This window comes from Nerophis ophidion, linkage group LG01 (genome assembly GCF_033978795.1).
Source record: "Nerophis ophidion isolate RoL-2023_Sa linkage group LG01, RoL_Noph_v1.0, whole genome shotgun sequence".
NCBI classification, from domain to species: domain Eukaryota; kingdom Metazoa; phylum Chordata; class Actinopteri; order Syngnathiformes; family Syngnathidae; genus Nerophis; species Nerophis ophidion.
In genome coordinates, this window is record NC_084611.1 from 58,500,899 (window position 1) to 58,520,020 (window position 19,122).

At 38.6% G+C, this 19,122-nt stretch overlaps 1 protein-coding gene across 2 annotated transcripts in view; it reads right to left on the reverse strand.

The window, feature by feature from the left end:
* Window positions 1–10,189: 10,189 nt before the first annotated feature.
* The window catches only part of LOC133557598 (transcription factor Sp6-like), a 31,945-nt gene continuing 23,012 nt past the window's right edge, over window positions 10,190–19,122 (reverse strand). Inside the window, exons 1-2 of one of the 2 annotated variants that reach the window (XM_061908174.1) lie at window positions 13,641–13,830; window positions 10,190–13,502 (exon numbers count right to left, since the gene is read on the reverse strand). In XM_061908174.1, coding sequence (XP_061764158.1) covers window positions 12,497–13,408 — 912 coding nt within the window. In that variant the 5' untranslated portion in view covers window positions 13,409–13,502; window positions 13,641–13,830 and the 3' untranslated portion in view covers window positions 10,190–12,496. Of the gene's footprint in view, window positions 13,503–13,640; window positions 13,831–19,122 lie in introns of those variants that run through there. The other variant, XM_061908183.1, reaches the window with a different exon arrangement.

Genomic DNA, 19,122 nt, shown 5'->3' on the forward strand with positions numbered 1-19,122 from the left:
ACTTCACTGGTTTGGTGTTTTGTAGAAATATGTAATAGGTGTCCTTAATTAAACAATATTGCAGTCTAAAACATAACATTTCCCAATATATCAAATAGTTGTAGTTGCATATTACCTACACATAGAAAGTCTTCAAGGCAAAATACATATTAGAAAGTATTCAATAACAAATGTGTCCGCATCATTAATCCTAGTTGTCAGGAGCTTAAATTAATGAACTTTTATGACCACTAGGTGTCACTAAAACATAAACTAACACTCCATTTCAAAAGCATTCAGCTGTCAAAATGTTTCCGTTTGTCCATCCATCATCCATGTTTTACCGCTTGTCCCGTTCAGGTCACGGGTGGGGTCGTTGGAGCCTATGTTTGCATTTGTCATACCTACCATTATTCTTCTGAGTCATTTCACTTGAGCAAACCTATCACTCCAAACTACAAAATGATAAGTGTATGATCTTAAATATTTTTCATACCTACCATTATGAACTTTTTGACTAATTTCACCTTAACAGTTTCTAACCTTCCACACTAAAAAAAAAAGATGTACTTCCTGCTGACATAATACACATTTTGATTTTAAAGAATAAATTATTCTGTTTCTAAAATGTAATGTTCAAAAAGACACGAACAATAAAGTTAAAAATTTAGGTTTAGCAGTCCATATTCCCAAATCCAGAGTCATGTCAACCATTTTTTCTTATGTTAAAAAAAAACAACAACCTACAAATCACTCATTAAGACAAAGGAAAAAAAAGTCCATTAAAACTTCCCATATTCTAAAAAACTTCAAAAAACAATTTCAATTCAAAACAAATTTAAAAGTAATATATGACATGCTGGTTTTAGTTGTTTATTTCTCTTTCAAATGTTGGCCCTGTGTTTTCTCCTTCTTTTAATTTTATAGTACAAACCCAAAACCAGTGACATTGGCACGTTGTGTAAATCGTAAATAAAAACAGAAAACAATGATTTTAAAATAATTTTTAACTTAGATTCAATTGAATAGACTGCAAAGACAAGCTATTTAATGTTCGAACTGAGAAACTTGATTTTGTTTTTGCAAATAATCATTAACTTAGAATTTAATAGCAGCAACACAACAATTTAAAATGCGGACACGTCAGACAACAGAACACATTTCCACTTGCATCAGTCCACCGCGAAGCCGGCGGGTGTTGTTGATAAATGGCTTTGTATAGTAGAGTTTTAACTTGCACTATCGTGTAGCGACCAACTGTAGTTACTGACAGTGATTTTCTGAAGTGTTCCTGAGCCCGTGAGGTGATATACTTTACACACTGATGTCGCCTGAAGGATCGAAGGTCCGTAATATCATCGCTTGATTACGTGAGGTGATTTCTCCAGATTCTATGAACCTTTTGACAATATTACGGACCGTAGGTGGTGAAATCCCTAAATTCCTTGCAATAGCTTGTTGAGAAATGTTGTTCTTAAACTGTTTGACGAATTGCTCACGCATTTGGTCACAAAGTGGTGACCCTCCCCCATCATTGTTTGTGAATGACTCAGCATTTCATGGAAGCTGCTTACATAACCAATCATGGCACCCACCTGTTCCCAATGAGCCTGTTCACCTATGGGATGTTCCAATTAAGTGTTTGATGAGCATTACTTAACTTTCTCAGTCTTTTTTGTCACTCGTGCCAGCTTTTTTGAAACATGTTGCAGGCATCAAATTCCAAATAAGCTAATATTTAAAAAAAAAAAATTCTGGTTCGAACATTAAGTATCCTGTCTTTGCAGTGTATTCAATTGAATATAGGTTGAAAAGGATTTGCAAAATATTGTATTCTGTTTTTATCCACGATTTACACACTCGTTTTGGGTTTTAGTTTTAACATATCGGATTATTGTCTGAAAGTCTGGCAACTTGTGAAGGTATTATGTAAACATTTTGAATACATTTAGAGATATTTTTTTTTAGGATTATGTTCATATTGTTGCCATTCTGAAGGACAGCTTTTGCTTTGTATGTGAAAGTTTTGTATCACATTGTCATTTAAATAAAGTTAAAAGGGAAAAAAAAGCACTTAACTGTGTTGTTAGGACTGCAATAACACCACAGACTAGACATTTCACATGTTTTTATTGAATAGAGAATAACATGAAATAAACATCATACACCGTCATCATCATTGCTCGCTACAACATACAAATTAATAGAGTAAATAATTTTAAGAAGAGCCATCTTTTACAACATAAACAGCATAAAGTATGATTGTAATAAGCTTCCTAATTACAGTGTAAAATAATGTTTACTAATTATGCCTACATTACTTAATACGTCTATGTGAGTTTTACTAAAAGATGTGCTTTTGTAAGGTTTGCAAACACAAAAACTTGTGTTTTACTCAATATGACAGTATTACTCAATATGACAGTAATGTTCTTAGAATCCTGAGATAATGCGATTGAAGCAATAAAAAATGTCTTCAAGCATAACATTACCAAACATTCAATATGTCTGATAATTTCTGTATTATTGTATCTTTGGGAGTTTTACTAGAAATATGTGCTTTTGTAAGGTTTGCAAACACAAAAATTAGTTTTTTACTCAATATGACAGTGATGTTCTTAGAATCCTAGAAAAATGCAATTGAAGCAATAAAAATGTCTTCAAGCATAATATTACCAAACATGCAATATGTCTAATAATGTCTGTTTTATTGTATCTTTAGGAGTTTTACTAGAAACATGTGCTTTTGTAAGGTTTGCAAACACAAAAACTTGTGTTTTACTCAATATGACAGTAATGTTCTTAGAATCCTGAGATAATGCGATTGAAGCAATAAAAAATGTCTTCAAGCATAACATTACCAAACATGCAATATGCCTAATCGTTTCTGTATTATTGTATCTTTGGGAGTTTTACTAGAAATATGTGCTTTTGTAAGGTTTGCAAACACAAAAATATTTATTTTTACTCAACATGAGAGTGATGTTCTTAGAATCCTGGAAAAATGCAATTGAAGCAATAAAAATGTATTCAAGCATAACATTACCAAACATGTAATATGTCTAATAGTTTCTGTATTACTGTATCTCTGTGAGTTTTACTAGAAACATGGGCTTTTGTAAGGTTTGCAAACACAAAAAATTGTTTTTTACTCAATATGACAGTAATGTTCTTAGAATCCTGGAAACATGCAATTGAAGCAATAAAAATATCTTCAAGCATAACTCCTAAACCAAACATGCAATATGTCTAATAATGCCTGTATTAATATATCTGTGAGTTTTACATAAACATGTGCTTTTGTAAGGTTTTCAAACACAAATAATTGTTTTTTACTCAATATGACAGTAATGTTCTTAGAATCCTGGGATCATGCGATTGAAGCAATAAAAATGTCTTCAAGCATAACTCCTAAACAAACCATGCAATATGACCAATAATTCCTGTATTAATATATCCCTGTGAGTCTTACTAGAAACATAGGCTTTTGTAAGGTTTGCAAACACAAACATTTGTTCTTTTTACTCAATATGACATGGGTAATGTTCTTAGAATCCTGGAAAAATGCAATTGAAGCAATAAATAAATGTCTTCAAGCATAACTCCTAAACCAAACATGCAATATGTCTAATAATGCCTGTATTAATATATCTGTGAGTTTTACTAGAAACATGTGCTTTTGTAAGGTTTGCAAACACAACAAATAGTTATTTTACTCAACATGACAGTAATGTTCTTAGAAATCATACAAACCCCGTTTCCATATGAGTTGGGAAATTGTGTTAGATGTAAATATAAACGGAATACAATGATTTGCAAATCATTTTCAACCCATACTCAGTTGAATATGCTACAAAGACAACATATTTGATGTTCAAAATGATACACATTTTTTTGGGGGTGAAATAATCATTAACTTAGAATTTGATGCCTGCAACACGTGACAAAGAAGTTGGGAAAGGTGGCAATAAATACTGATAAAGTTGAGGAATGCTCATCAAACACTTATATGGAACATCCCAAAGGTGTGCAGGCTAATTGGGAACAGGTGGGTGCCATGATTGGGTATAAAAGCAGCTTCCATGAAATGCTAAGTAATTCACAAACAAGGATGGGGTGAGGGTCACCACTTTGTAAGCAAATTGTCGAACAGTTTTAGAACAACATTTCTCAACGAGCTATTGCAAAGAATTTAGGGATTCTACTATCTACGGTCCGTAAAATCATCAAAAAGTTCAGAGAATCTGGAGAAATCACTGCACGTAAGCGATGATATTACGGACTTTTGATCCCTCAGGCAGAACTGTATTAAAAAAAAACGACATCAGTGTGTAAAGGATATCACCACATGGGCTCAGGAACACTTCATAAAACCACTGTCAATAACTGCAGTTTGTCGCTACATCTGTAAGTGCAAGTTAAAACTCTACCATGCAAAGCCAAACCCATTTATCAACAATATCCTGACACGCCGCTGGCTTGGCTGGGCCCGAGCTCACCTAATATGGACTGATGCAAAGTGGAAAAGTGTTCTGTGGTCTGACGAGTCCACATTTCAAATTATATTTGGAAACAGAGGACGTGGTGTCCTCCAGAACAAAGAGGAAAATAACCATTCGGATTGTTCTACGCTCAAAGTTCAAAAGCCAGCATCTGTGATGGTATGGGGATGTATCAGTGCCCAAGGCATGGGTAACTTACACATCTGTGAAGGCACCATTAATGCTGAAAGGTCCATACAGGTTTTGGAGCAACATATGTTGTCATCCAAGCAACGTTATCATGGACGCCTCTACTTATTTCAGAAAGACAAGTGTTACAACAGCGTGGCTTCGTAAAAAAAGAGTGCGGGTACTTTCCTGGCCCGCCTGCAGTCCAGACCTGTCTCCCATCGAAAATGTGTGGCGCATTATGAAGCGTTAAATACGACAGCAGAGACCCCAGACTGTTGAACGACTGAAGCTCTACATAAAACAAGAATGGGAAATAATTTCACTTTCAAAGCAACAACAATTATTTTCCTCAGTTCCCAAACATTTTTGAGTGTTGTTAAAAGAAAAGGTGATGCAACACAGTGGTGAACATGTCCTTTACCAACTACATTGTCACGTGTTGCAGCCATGAAATTCTAAGATAAATATTATTTGCAAAAATAAAATGTTTATGAGTTTGAACATCAAATATGTTGTCTTTGTAGTGCATTCAATTGAATATGGGTTGAAAAGGATTCGCAAATCATTGTATTCTGTTTATATTTACATGTAACACAATTTCCCAACTCATATGGAAACGGGGTTTGTACTTTGTCATTGACTCAACCCAGAAAACAATTGTCCAAAGCAAGGTAAGTGATGATTAATTTTGTACACTTGAGTGCTGTGAAGAGCTGTAATAATAAATAATAATGTCCCACGTATTGTGCAATTCACAATTCTCACAAATAGGTTTTGTTTCAATTCAAAAAAGAAAACATTTACAACTGTAGTTACAGACACAGTAGTTGGGTTAACAGGTAAAAAGTTGCAAAACAGCTCCATTAAAGTCCTGCAAAACAGCTCCATTAAAGTCCTGCAAAACACTCATGATACCAAATGAGACACTTTCCACTGGTCACTGAACATTTGCCAATATAATGTTTCACTTTTCTCTTCTCTTCATTGGCTGGGTTACACACACATACTCAACCAGAATAAAATAAAAAGGTATAGTATGTAAAATCATGCCTAAAATAAACAAAGTATAGCTGATATCCAGCTGCATCCTATTGTTCATGGCGTGGTGACACACCTGCCGCATTGTGTAAACTGCAGACGGTATCCATCTAGGTCACCAATGGTAAAACACATTTTACTAAAATAACTTTCGAGTGTCATATAACAGGGGGAGGGGTCTCCAACTTCCGTCAGTATCAGAGCGACGGGGACAAAACAAGAAGAATGTTGTCATTTGTATTTTGTTTATATGACTGGCATTTACAGTAAACCCTTGTCTATTGCTGTTAATTGACTGGCATCGATGAACTTTCGTTCATTTTAAAGCAAATAATTTCGAGGCTAGAGCATAAAAGAAAAAAAAAAACGGCAAAATACTTTTTTATTTTGTGGTGAGCGTGGCCTGCGGACCTGCAGCGAAGCGGGGTTTGGCAGAACCGGCTTCGAGATTAGCGACAGGTGCGAAGATGACACAGCTGAGAGTGTTTGTTTAATCACCTGTCGCTCTGTTAAAGGCAGCCGTCGGGAAGGAGAGGAGAAGTGGTTGATGGCGGTTGGGGAAGCACGAGGGGAGCGAGAGCAAGACAGACCACTCTTAGGGAAACCATTCATGTGCTCAATCGAGGAAAGACAATTGCTGGAAAGCACATAAAGATTTTGCACGATCTGGCGTTTATTGTAAAGTAAACATTATTGTTGACCCTGAAAAGGAGTGGTGATGTCGGTGACTGGTGGCCCAAAGAACCCGAAAGGAAGCGACTTCCACATATTTATATCGTGATAACCCTCTAGACATGAAGCCACACCTACATAGTCCTTTTAGTATTCTTGTGAGACGTGTAAAAACGCCAACTCAACACCAAGCCAAACCGGAGTCAATGAAGAGAACGTCGTTGTAAGCTTGACCATTTACTTTTGACAATTCTTCATGGACAAGATGGTGAAAAACTGAAAAGAACAAAGATACACAAACACACTTTTCTACAATGACAAATGAAAATGTAACGTTAATGTCCCAAATTGTCCAGCAGAGGGAGACTCCCGTCTGCCTGAATGACTTGAACACATTGTATCCAATTCGACAATTATACTCAACATATCGGTGCTATTACACTTTTTTTTTAACGTGTCTTACATGTTGTTAACTTATTAAAGACAACTCACGGCATTGCTTCTTTGCCGCTTTTTGTAGATGGCAACAGAAATTACCATAGAAGACCGCAACATGTATGACTTGCTTTCGAATGAATACCGGAAGTCAACCAACAGGAAGTAATTTAGCGGAAGTCACATCATTTGACTGCTGTTTACCGATTATAGCGTACAATAAATATAAACAAATTTAGCTCCAAATTAAACAATTGCAGTCACTAATACAAAAATATGATCAAGTAATTATGTAAAGAATATTAACAATTGACTTTAGGACAACACAGTCCCCTTTACACTTGTAACATCCAGCATACTGAGGCTTCCTGAGGAGCCAATCAGTGGCCAAGACACTGAACAGGTTCTTATTGGTTTGGTCTCATCGAGAATCCAATTGTATTATTGCGATTTTTCTTCCATTTAGCCGTTTTTAGGCAATATTTAGGGCAAAAGCACATATAATTTGCTTTAAAAAAAAATACACTATAGAGTGAAATTGCAAACGTTTGAACACAGAATTTAACTTTAGTTCCACTCAAACAGTACAGTCACTGTTTTAATGCTATTTTGAAGAATTTTGTCAAAACATGTCACAATATCTTGTTAAATGTGATTAAATAATTAGATTTTGTATTCTCAACAGAAAGTGCTCGTCTTCTTAGTCTAGCAGAACCAGTGACTAACCACAGTGCTAAATAAAATCAGGGGACAGGCTTCCGTCATGTGCTAAGTTAACCTCTCGCTGGTCAATAGGACATGTGCACGGAATCTGGCTTTTTTTTCATGGATGCAGTACCAACACGAAAAAAATAAATAAAAGAAAAATTGAGCTAAAAGGCATCATGTAATGACAGAAAGTTCAAATGTGGCCAAGATTTGTATTTGAAATAGGGATGTAACAATACATCAGCGTTTAAAATTAAACTGACCATAAAACTGATAGATAACCGCACTTTAATAACCCTCAAGGACCAACTAGCGCTTGCTTGCTGGTCTAAATGCTAACATAAACACCATCCATCTATCCATTTTTTACTGCTTGTCCCTCACAGGGTCGCTGGGGTAGCTGGAGTCTATCCTAGGTGCACTCGAGCGGAAGGGAGGGGATACATCTTTGGCCAGGTCGCCACCTCATCGCAAGGCCATCACAGATAGACAACATTCCCACACTAGAGCCAATATAGTGTTGCCAATCAACCTATCTCAAAGGACACAATAATGTATTTCAACATTAGGGACCACATACTCCAATCTGGACTTCTATAAACGTATTGCCGTCTTCGCAATTATCACATATCAATCACATTGTCTTAGAACACAGCGATCGATATATAATCAGAGGAATATTGTCATTGACGTGTCTAGAACAGAATGATGTCACCATACTTGCCAACCCTCCCGGATTTTCCGGGAGACTCCCGAAATTCAGCGCTTCTCCCGAACACCCCCCGGAAGAAATTTTCTCCCGAAATTCAGCCAGAGCTGGAGGCCATGCCCCCTTCCAGCTCCATGCGGACCTGAGTGGACACATCCTGTTTTTACGTCCGCTTTCCCACTATATAAACAGCTTGCCTGCCCAATCACGTTACAACATCTATGGATTTTAATAAAAAACTGCACACACAAGGAGACGAAGCAGAAGTACGAGAAAGTTACAGCCATGGTGACGCCGTCGACGAGCAAAATAAAGAAATTCGCTTGCAAGTTCCAAAACGAATGGAAACAAGAATTTCAGTTTATCCAGGAGAGTTCGAAGGGAAAGGGGTATGTTGCCTGTAAATTTTGTAGAACAGACTTCTCCATTGAACACGGTGGCCGAACGGACATACTCAGTCATGAACGGTCAGCGAAGCACAAAGCGTCCTCAGCGCAGCATCGCTCACAACCCGGTATTATGGCCCACCTCGCAAAATGGAGACCCGATGGTGTAACTTTTACTGAGACAAAGATGGCTATGCTGATAGCTGGAAGCAACATCCCGTTCTCCTTTGCGGATGTCTACAACAAATCCGTGAAGGATATGTTCCCGGATTCGGAGATCGCTCGCCGGTACGCAAATGGCAGAACAATCCATTTCCATCCATCCATTTTCTACCGCTTATTCCCTTTCGGGGTCGCGGGGGGCACTGGCGCCTATCTCAGCTACAATCGGGCGGAAGGCGGTGTACACCCTGGACAAGTCGCCACCTCGTCGCAGGGCCAACACAGATAAACAGACAACACTCACACTCACATTCACACACTAGGGCCAATGTTTAGTGTTGCCAATCAACCTATCCCCAGGTGCATGTCTTTGGAGGTGGGAGGAAGCCGGAGTACCCGGAGGGAACCCACGCATTCACGGGGAGAACATGCAAACTCCACACAGAAAGATCCCGAGCCTGGATTTGAACCCAGGACTGCAGGACCTTCGTATTGTGAGGCAGATGCACTAACCCCTCTGCCACCGTGAAGCCCATGGCAGAACAAAGGTTACTCAAATAGTGAAAGGTAAGTGTTTTTTTTTTTTTAGAAAACCAGCACGCACAGTACAGTTAGTAGAACAACTGTGTTTTTATTACTGTGTATTTGATAGGTGCTGTCAGAAATTCAACTATTTATTTTATTTATATATATCCATCCATATTCTACCGCTTAGTCCCTTTGGGGTTGCGGGGGGCGCTGGTGTGAATGTGAGTGTGAATGTTGTCTTGTCTATCTGTGTTGGCCCTGTGATGAGGTGGTGACTTGTCCAGGGTGTACGCTGCCTTCCGCCCGATTGTAGCTGAGATATCTATACATATAATAAAATAAATACAGTATATATGGCTAGAATTCACTGAAAGTCAAGTATTTCATACATATATATATATATATATATATATATATATATATATATATATATATATATATATATATATATAAAAATCTCCTGATGATTGAGGGAACCCCTCGTGAAACAGTTCTGTAGAGATGAAGTAGTCTTGTGATTTTTCCCACACCTACATATATATATATATATATATATATATATATATATATATATATATATATATATATATATATAGTTATATATATTTATATATCTATATATATATGAAATATATATGAAATACTCAAGTTGGTGAATTGTAGCTGTAAATATACTCCTCCCCTCTTAACCACGCCCCCAACACCCCTCTTTGGTCAAATTGTTGTATAGATTATGTTTTACAGATCATCTTTAAGAAGCTTTCTCAGCGTCTCTTCAGGATGCGCCGTTTTGTGGGCGGTCTTATTTACGTGGCTTGCCTTCGACAGCTTCTTCTCCCCATCATCTTTGTTGTCGCGGTGTAGCGTGCAAGGACGAGAGTGGAAGAAGGGTCAAAAGATGTAGCTAACTGTTTTAATGACATTCAGATTTTACTTAAATCAATAACAGAGGAGTAAAATGGATGTATTAATCATCTATTCCGTGGCTAAATAATGCAAATTAACCCAGGAAATATGTCCCGTGAAAAAACATCCGACCGGAAGCCTCTCATAACTAAAGTTCCGTGGGTGAATTATGTAAACACACTACAGTTTGTAGCACTTTTATAGGTAGTCTACTGACATATATAAGTAAGAACTTTACGCTACTTTATATGAGGAATGTCAACAGCGGAAGATGAATGCCACATAAGAAGATAGAGAAAAAGAAGAAACTTATGAGTACGGTGTCGGCACGGACTACAATGGTGGACTTGTGTGCAATTTCAGGAATTATGCAGATCCCAAATACACATCAGCAGGTAACAGAAGGTAAGAAAAGTTGGTTTTGCATAATATTGCAAAACAGAACGTCCATTTTGCGGTTCTTATACACGCACCATAATAATATTTGTATGTTTAAAGCGCCGACAATCCATCAAGTGGTGCGGCTTCATAGCTTACCAAAGTCGTACTAAAAACATTTTGACAGTTTTTTGAGCGCCTTGTGTTATGTTCTATATCAGGGGTAGTGAACCTATGGCTCGCGAGCCAGATGTGGCTCTTTGTTGACTGCATCTGGCTCTCGGATAAATCTGAGCTGATATTACCTGACAAGATAAATAATGAATAATTCCACTTGTAATCACAGTGTTAAAAATAACGTTCAACATATAAAATATTCTCATGCTTTTTTATGTTCAAGAAGTTGTGTTAATGGTAAGAAGTGATTTATCTATTATTGGTGAGTGTGGGACGATCCATCCCGGGGGTTCTTCAGACCACCAAGCACCGACATGAGAGCCTGTTTCAGGGTTACAATATTGTTTTATTTTTCATTAAGTCTCTCAGTTGCTTTCCAGCAATTGTCTTTTTCTCCTTCATTCTCGCTCGCACTCTGGCTCCAGCCCTAATCCATTCTCTCCTCCTGGCTGCTGCTTATAAACCGAGCGACAGGTGATAAGATAACAAGGCTCAGGTGGGCCATTTACGCACCTGTCGCTGATTTCGAGACCGATCCTGGCAACACCCCGCTTCGCTGCAGACCAACAGGCCACAACCGCTCCACAGTTAGCTTCAGAACAACAATGTTATTACGAATAATAAGAGACTTATTATACTTTAGAAATGTTGGTCTTACTTAAAAATGCAAGCTTTTAGTTGTGTTCAGTGTTAAAAAGAAATTATATGGCTCTTATGTAAATACATTTTTAAATATTTGGCTTCTTGGCTCTCTCAACCAAAAAGGTTCCCGACCCCTGTTCTATATTCTCAATAGAACATTTAAAGTTTTGGTGTTGGTTACTGGCGTCATCTTGCAGCCTACACGTATCTCCTACGTATGACTGCCATCTACTGATCACACTTATTATTTCACCATGTACCAAATAAAATTGCTTCGAGGTTGGTAAGCACAACCAGAATGATGCCGTACATTAGTCGCCCCGGGTTATAAGGCGCGCTGTCGAGTTTTGAGAAAATGAAAGGATTTTAAGAGCGCCTTGTAGTCTGAAAAATACGGTACTTTCAAGTCACACTTAAATGAGTTTACAAAGCCACCTTTTTTGTCATATACGTCAATCTTTTGATCGACCATGCCATCAATTTTTAAGTGAGATTAAAAACAAAATAATTATACATAAAACAAATATTCATCTGACAACTTTAGTTTTGTCATTAAATAGACTCAACAGAGCTCGTTTAAAAATAGCAAAGAGTTTTGGCAAGTACTCAAAATCTGCTGCCTGTTGGAGACCCCTGGTTTCATGTATAAACAAGAGGCTCTCTAGAGCTTTTTCATAATTATTAGCAGGTTTTTTTGCCTTTGTCGGGAGTTCTTGGAATACGAATAAAAAATAGCGGAGACCTACTATCATGCAAATTCCCATCCTTGTTTGTTATTCCTCATTGACAAGAGAAACTCTGATTTTTTTAGAGCATCATGATGAAAACTTCCCTGCGGTTCTGACACTTACATCACCCTCTATAAAGCAGGCCTGCAAACATACAGGTGGACCAAAATAAAAACTCACCTCAGCAGAGGTCTGAGCTCTACTGAGAGCCTTTCTGATTTATCGGTTTGTGGTTCGCTCAATGTAAATCATTTTGCAGAGCACGTTCCGTTCCAAGTAGCTTTTTAACCTAAAACACTCCATTGTACAAGTTGTATGACACAAAGTGCAACAGACAAACCTTTTAAAATCTTGACGGTGGTTGTGAAATTATGTTCACTGTCCAGTTCCACTGGAGACCGAGGACTCTGTCTTACACTTCAACTTAAGGGAAGACTCTGAGGTGTCAGGCATGGACATGTTTGAAGATGACTGAGGGGGTTTGGAGGAATCAAACACCTTTTCCTCTCCGTTCACCCTCTCCTCACCGCGCCCGGCCGTGGAATCGTGCGTACGCATGTGCTTGGCCAGGTGATCGTTGCGCATGAACACTCGAGGGCACAGCATGCAGCTGAACTTCTTGGCGCCGGTGTGCGTCTGCAGGTGGCGCTGCAGTTCATCGGAACGAGTGAACCGCTTGCCGCAAAAGAGCCAGTTGCAGACGAAGGGCCTGTCCCCGCTGTGCCAGCGTAGGTGAGCCTTGAGATGGGAGGTCTTGGCGTAGGCTTTGCCACAGCCGGGGATGTGGCAGTTGTGCATGTGTTTCCTCCGGCTGTCGTCGGCGCTCTGACCCAGTTGCTCCGCATGAACGCAGTTAGGGCAGCGACAGGCCGCCGTTCCGCCGCCTCTGGAAGCGCGTCGCTGGGACTTTGGGCGAGCCAACCCAACATTCTCCTGTGGCTCCTCCAGGGGGAGCGGCTCCTGTTGCAGGATTTCAGCAGGCAGAGGCTCCATCTTGAAGCCGTCCTGAGGGAAGAAGTGAGGCGAGTGCGATGGCGGTACATGCTGAGTCAGAGGCAAGGAGCAGAGCTGTGGGTCGGAACCGTAGGATGCTAAAGAGGACTGCAGACCCATGGAGCTCCCTGGACTCACAGAAGGAAAACCTAAACCTTGCCCTGTGTGGAGGTCAATCCAGTTCCCTGAGTGAACCTCCCTCTGGAGATCCCACCACGAAGGGATGTTGTTGATGTCTTCGGAGTTGCCACTAGATGGTGCTGTTCTTAACCAGGACTCATAGTGATGGGCCATCTGAGCTTGCAGGTGCAACGTTCTCAAGTTGTTGTTGAGTATCTTCTGCAATGTCCCGATGATTACCACACGGCAGGGAGGCAGCTATAAAATCCTGCAGACAGCAAACAAGACAAATCATTCTTTCTTTGTTACATGCAGTGACTTCACAAGACCATGTGCAATGAGATCATTTCCCAACCATGCGCACCAAATCCTCTTTAAACACATTTGTATAACAACCCCCCCGTACCTCCTTCCCCCACCACGGATATGACAACTCTAACAGCGTGCAGACAGAAGAGAAGGGGTAGACATGTCCAGACAGAGGCCTGTTGGTGCATCCGCTGCCAGGTACTTCCCATGGAGGACAGTCAAAGACCAGCTCAGAGACAACAACATCCTCAGAGGCAGTGGAGATAAATGTTGGGGAGGGAGCAGAGCTGTTGACAGGGTTGCAGTTGGTAGAGGAAGAAATAGCAGGGAGGTATGGCTGCGGGCCAAAGTCTATTTGTACATCTCTGTGGCTTGTTGAGATGAGATGGAACCTGGCAGACAGCAGAACCTGTTTTGGTGAATCACGCTTGATTTACGACAGCAAGCTTCAGGCGAAAGCAACCCCGTAAAACACTTGGCCTTAAACACACCGGAGGCACCGGTTGCAGTCTGAGAATGAGAGTCACTCACCTGCATGACGACATTGCCTTCGCAAAGGCGGGAAGTAACTGGCTAGATTTACTCGTTTACAAGAATCAAGTCACTTTTTGGATAAACTGTACTTGTCAAAGTAGTTTAATGCAACATTCTATTCACATTTACCTGAATATATTTGTGAGGAGGAACGGCTCCTGTTACTCCGTTACCTTTGAGCTTAACTCTGATCGCTTAATTTATTTATATCTTCATTATATTTATTTATAATCTATTGATTACTGCTTGCATAATTGTGTTGACTTGTTAGAGACTTTTTCAGCAGGCACAGTCACATTATTCTGCTTCATATGATTCTGTTCCAGCAGTCAAAAATAAATATCTTAATGGGAATTGTGATTCTTATTTATCCATCCATCCATTTTCTACCGCTTGTCCCGTTTGGGGTCGCTGGAGCCTATCTCAGCTGCATTCGGACGGAAGGCGGGGTTATACTGATTCAATTTGATTCATACTAAAAACAAACAGAATATATATATATATATATATATATATATATATATACAGTGCAAGCCAAAAGTTTGGACACACCTTCTCATTTCCTTTATTTTCATGACAATTGGAGATTGTCACTGAAGGCATCAAAACTATAAATAAACACACGCGGAGTTATGTACTTAACAAAAAAAGGTGAGAAAACTGAAAACATATTCTAGTATTTTCAAAATAGCCACCCTTTGCTCTGATTACTTTTTCACACACTCTCGGCATTCTCTCGATGAGCTTCAAGAGGTAGTCACCTGAAATGGTTTGCACTTCACAGGTGTCATAGTTTTGATGCCTTCAGTGACAATCTACAATGTAAATAGTCATGAAAATAAAGAAAACACATTGAAATGAAACGGTGTGTCCAAACTATTGGCCTGTGTATATATATATATATATTTATTATTTTTATTTAATATAATTTAATTATTTTGCTGCATCTGTTACATATAATGTAATATTGTACATGGTAATTGGATTTTTTTATATACTGTATATATTTTATAAAAATATAATATAAAATAATGATATAATATATCAGTATACAGGTACTGGTCATATTATTAGAATATCATGAAAAAGTTGGTTTATTTCATTAATTCCATTTAGAAAGTCAAACTTGTAGAATGTATACATTCATTCCAAACAGACTGATACATTTCAAGTGTTTTTTGCCAAAAAGGAGATGATTATAGCTAACAACCAATGAAAACCCTAAATTCAACATCTCAGAAAATTAGAATATGGTGAAAAGGTCAGATATTGAAGACACCTGGTGCCACACTCTAATTAGCTAACTAACTCAAAACACCTGGAAAAGCCTTTAAATGGTCTCTCGTTTTGATTCTGTACGACACACAATCATGGGGAAGACTGCTGACTTGACAACTGTCCAAAAGATGACCATTGATACTTTAAAGAAGGAGGGCAAGACACAAAAGGTCATTGCCAAAGAGGTTGGATGTTCCCAGAGCTCTGTGTCCAAGCACATTAATAGAGAGGTGAAGGGAAGACAAAGATGTGGTGGAAAAAAGTGTACAAGCAAGAGGGATAACCGCGCCCTGGAGAGGATTGTCAAACAAAACCGATTCAAAAATGTGAGGGAGATCCACAAAGAGTGGACTGCAGCTGGAGTCAGTGCTTCAAGAACCACCACGCACCGACGTATGCAAGATATGGGCTTCAGCTGTCGTATTCCTTGTGTAAAGCCACTCTTGAATAAGAGACAACGTCAAAAGCGTCTCGCCTGGGCTCAAGACAAAAAGGACTGGACTGCTGCTGAGTGGTCCAAAGTTATGTTTTCAGATGAAAGTAGATTTTGTATCTCCTTTGGAAATCAAGGTCCCAGAGTCTGGAGGAAGACAGGAGAGGCACAGAATCCACGTTGCCTGAAGTCCAATGTCAAATTTCCACAATGGGTAATGGTCTGGGGTGCCATGTCATCCTCTGGTGTTGGTCCACTGTGTTTCCTGAGGTCTAGGGTCAATATAGCAGTCTACCAGGAAGTTTTAGAACACTTTATGCTGCCTGCCGCGGACCAATTTTATGGAGGTGAAGATTTCATTTTCCAACATGACTTGGCACCTGCACACAGTGCCAAATCTACCAGTACCTGGTTTAAGGACCATGGTATCCCTGTTCTTGATTGGCCTGCAAACTCACCTGACCTTATCCCCATAGAAAAGCTATGGGGTATTGTGAAGCGGAAGATGCCAGATGCCAGAGCCAACAATGCTGAAGAGCTGAAGGCCAATATTAAAGCAAGCTGGACTCTCATAACACCTGAGGAGTGCAACAGACTGGTCGACTCCATGGCACGCCGTATTGCTGCAGCAATTCAGGCAAAAGGAACTGCAACTAAGTATTGATTGCCGTACATGCTGAAACTTTCCATGTTCATACTTTTCAGTTGGCCCACATTTCTAAAAAATATTTTTTGGTACTAGTCGTATCTAATATTCTAATTTTCTGAGATACTGAATTTGGGATTTTCAGTAATTGTCAGTACTAATCATCAAAATTTAAAGAAATAAACATTTCAAATTTATCACTATGTGTGTAATGAATTGATATAATATGTAAGTTTCACATTCTGAATATAATTACTGAAATAAATCAACTTTTTCATGATATACGAGCACCTGTATATGATAAACTGTATACAATGTACATATTACATATATGTTATATTGCTACTATGGTACATTTTAGTGTACTTTATACCTGCATTATCCTTTCCAACTAATTGTACGTGTATCTTGTGATTTTCAAGTTGATTTAAAAATAATCATAATAATACAAATAAATAAATAAATACAAAATACCCTTTCCATCCTTTGTAACTGTTTGAACTTTTTAACTGCTTTTTATCTAACAAATTGTTCTTAAGAGAATTTGTATTTGCTTTTTCAGTCCGTAGTTTACCTCTGTTTTAAATGTTATTTTTTAGTGTGTCCTTTGCCTGTATTTCTTTGTGGTGTACGGCCCTTTGTTCTTCAACTGTGATTTTTTTTTAAAGGGCTTTATAAATAAAGTTGCTATGGTATGGAACAATTTCCCTTGAGGATCAATAAAGTTTGTCTATATATATATATATATATATATGTATATATATATATATATATATATATATATATATATATATATATATATATATATATATATATATATATGTGTATGTATGTATATAATATATATATATATATATGTGTATGTATGTATATATATACTCATATATATGTATATATATATGTGTATATATATACACATATATATATATATGTATCATTTTGATCCCAAATAACATATTGCCTGCGCGATGAGGTGGCGACTTGTTCTGGATGTACCCCACCTTCCGCCCGATAGTAGCTGGGATAGGTACCAGCGCCCCCCGCGACCCCAAAGGGAATAAGCGGTAGAAAATGGATGGATTACATATTTCAAGAATCAGTTTGAATTTAGAACTTCGTTGAAATAAAAATTGATTCTGAATGGAATCATCTCCACAATCAGAGTCGAAACGTGAGTTGTTGGAAGATTTGACCTTCATTTCTCAAATCAAGTGGAGCCTGGCAGTCACATGACCACACTCAAACTACACGCTGTAAGAAGTGACATGACGTCAGACGAGGCAATGTCAATTGTTTACAAAGTATTAAAGAAAATATAATTTATGTAACCATCGTCTGTCAGTAGAAATGTTCACATTTCAGCCTACAAAAATTCAACTTGCAACTTGACAAAACATGTTTTAGCTGCATATATTCTAACACTAGCCCTGTTAAAACATAATAAGTGATAGTAAAGGTGTACAGCTTTCGTGATACGATCGTATGGTCTTTCTGTTTCTCTCGGTATAGCTCGGTTGGTAGAGTGACCGTGCCAGCAACTTGAGGGTTCCAGGTTCGATCCCCGCTACCGCCATCCTACTCACTGCTGTTGTGTCCCTGGGCAAGACACTTTACCTACCTGCTCCCAGTGTCACCTACACAGATTTAAATGTAACTTAGGTATTGGGTTTCACAATGTAAAGCGCTTTGAGTCACTAGGGAAAAAGCGCTATATAAATATAATTCCCTTCACTTCACTCTCACACACACACACAAACTCGCAAACAAGCACGCACTAACTACAGTTGTAGTGCAAGTACCATTAAAAAATAGCACCTAATAACATTACTCAGTACTTGACTGAATACTCATCTGGATGACTACTATTTACTTTTACTTAAGTCACATTATTTTAATGTAAAAGTTTCCCTACTACTCTATGTGACTCTATTTCTTGGAAACTCCTCCCTGACCCGGACAGCAGCATTCCGTCGATGTACAGTAAATATGGCGGCGCGTACGCTGCATAACATGTCAATCAGCTGCAGGAAGACAAGCTCTGATTTCTAAAGGTTGTTAAACGTGTTGGCGTGTGCATGACTCCAAACAATAAAGTCCTCGCCCCAAACCATCGTGTTCCCATTCCTTTCGAGATGTGCAATTATCTTTACAGCAGGAAACAGTAAAAGAGTCTGCAGCTTCACAAGGTAAGTATGTCGGTCTGAAGATAGAATTAAGTGATAGCATATCTGACATGAGGAGCACGTCAGGTTGACTGACACTGCTATTATTCGCTCAACTTCTCAATTGGTTTCGTCAACACGGACAAAAATAAGGGATTTCACTTCCCTCTTAAAGGCTGAGTCTAGAGGTTGACAACCTGCGGCTGAGGAGGAACTGTGAATTTTTGAAAATACTTCCATAATTTTTTACTGTATGTGAAGCCGTGAACGTATCTTAGCTGGTGATTGGATGGAAATCACTGAGCATTGTGCATATGTGGCAATGACGCATGTGCATGCACAAAACCTAAAACCTGTAAATTTGGCACGTTGTGTAAGCCGTAAATAAAAACAGAATACAACTATTTGCAAATCCTGTTCAACTTATATTTAATTGAATAGACTGCAAAGACAAGATATTTAATATTCAAACTGACAAACTTGATTTATTTTTGCAAATAATCATTATCTTATAATTTAATGGCTG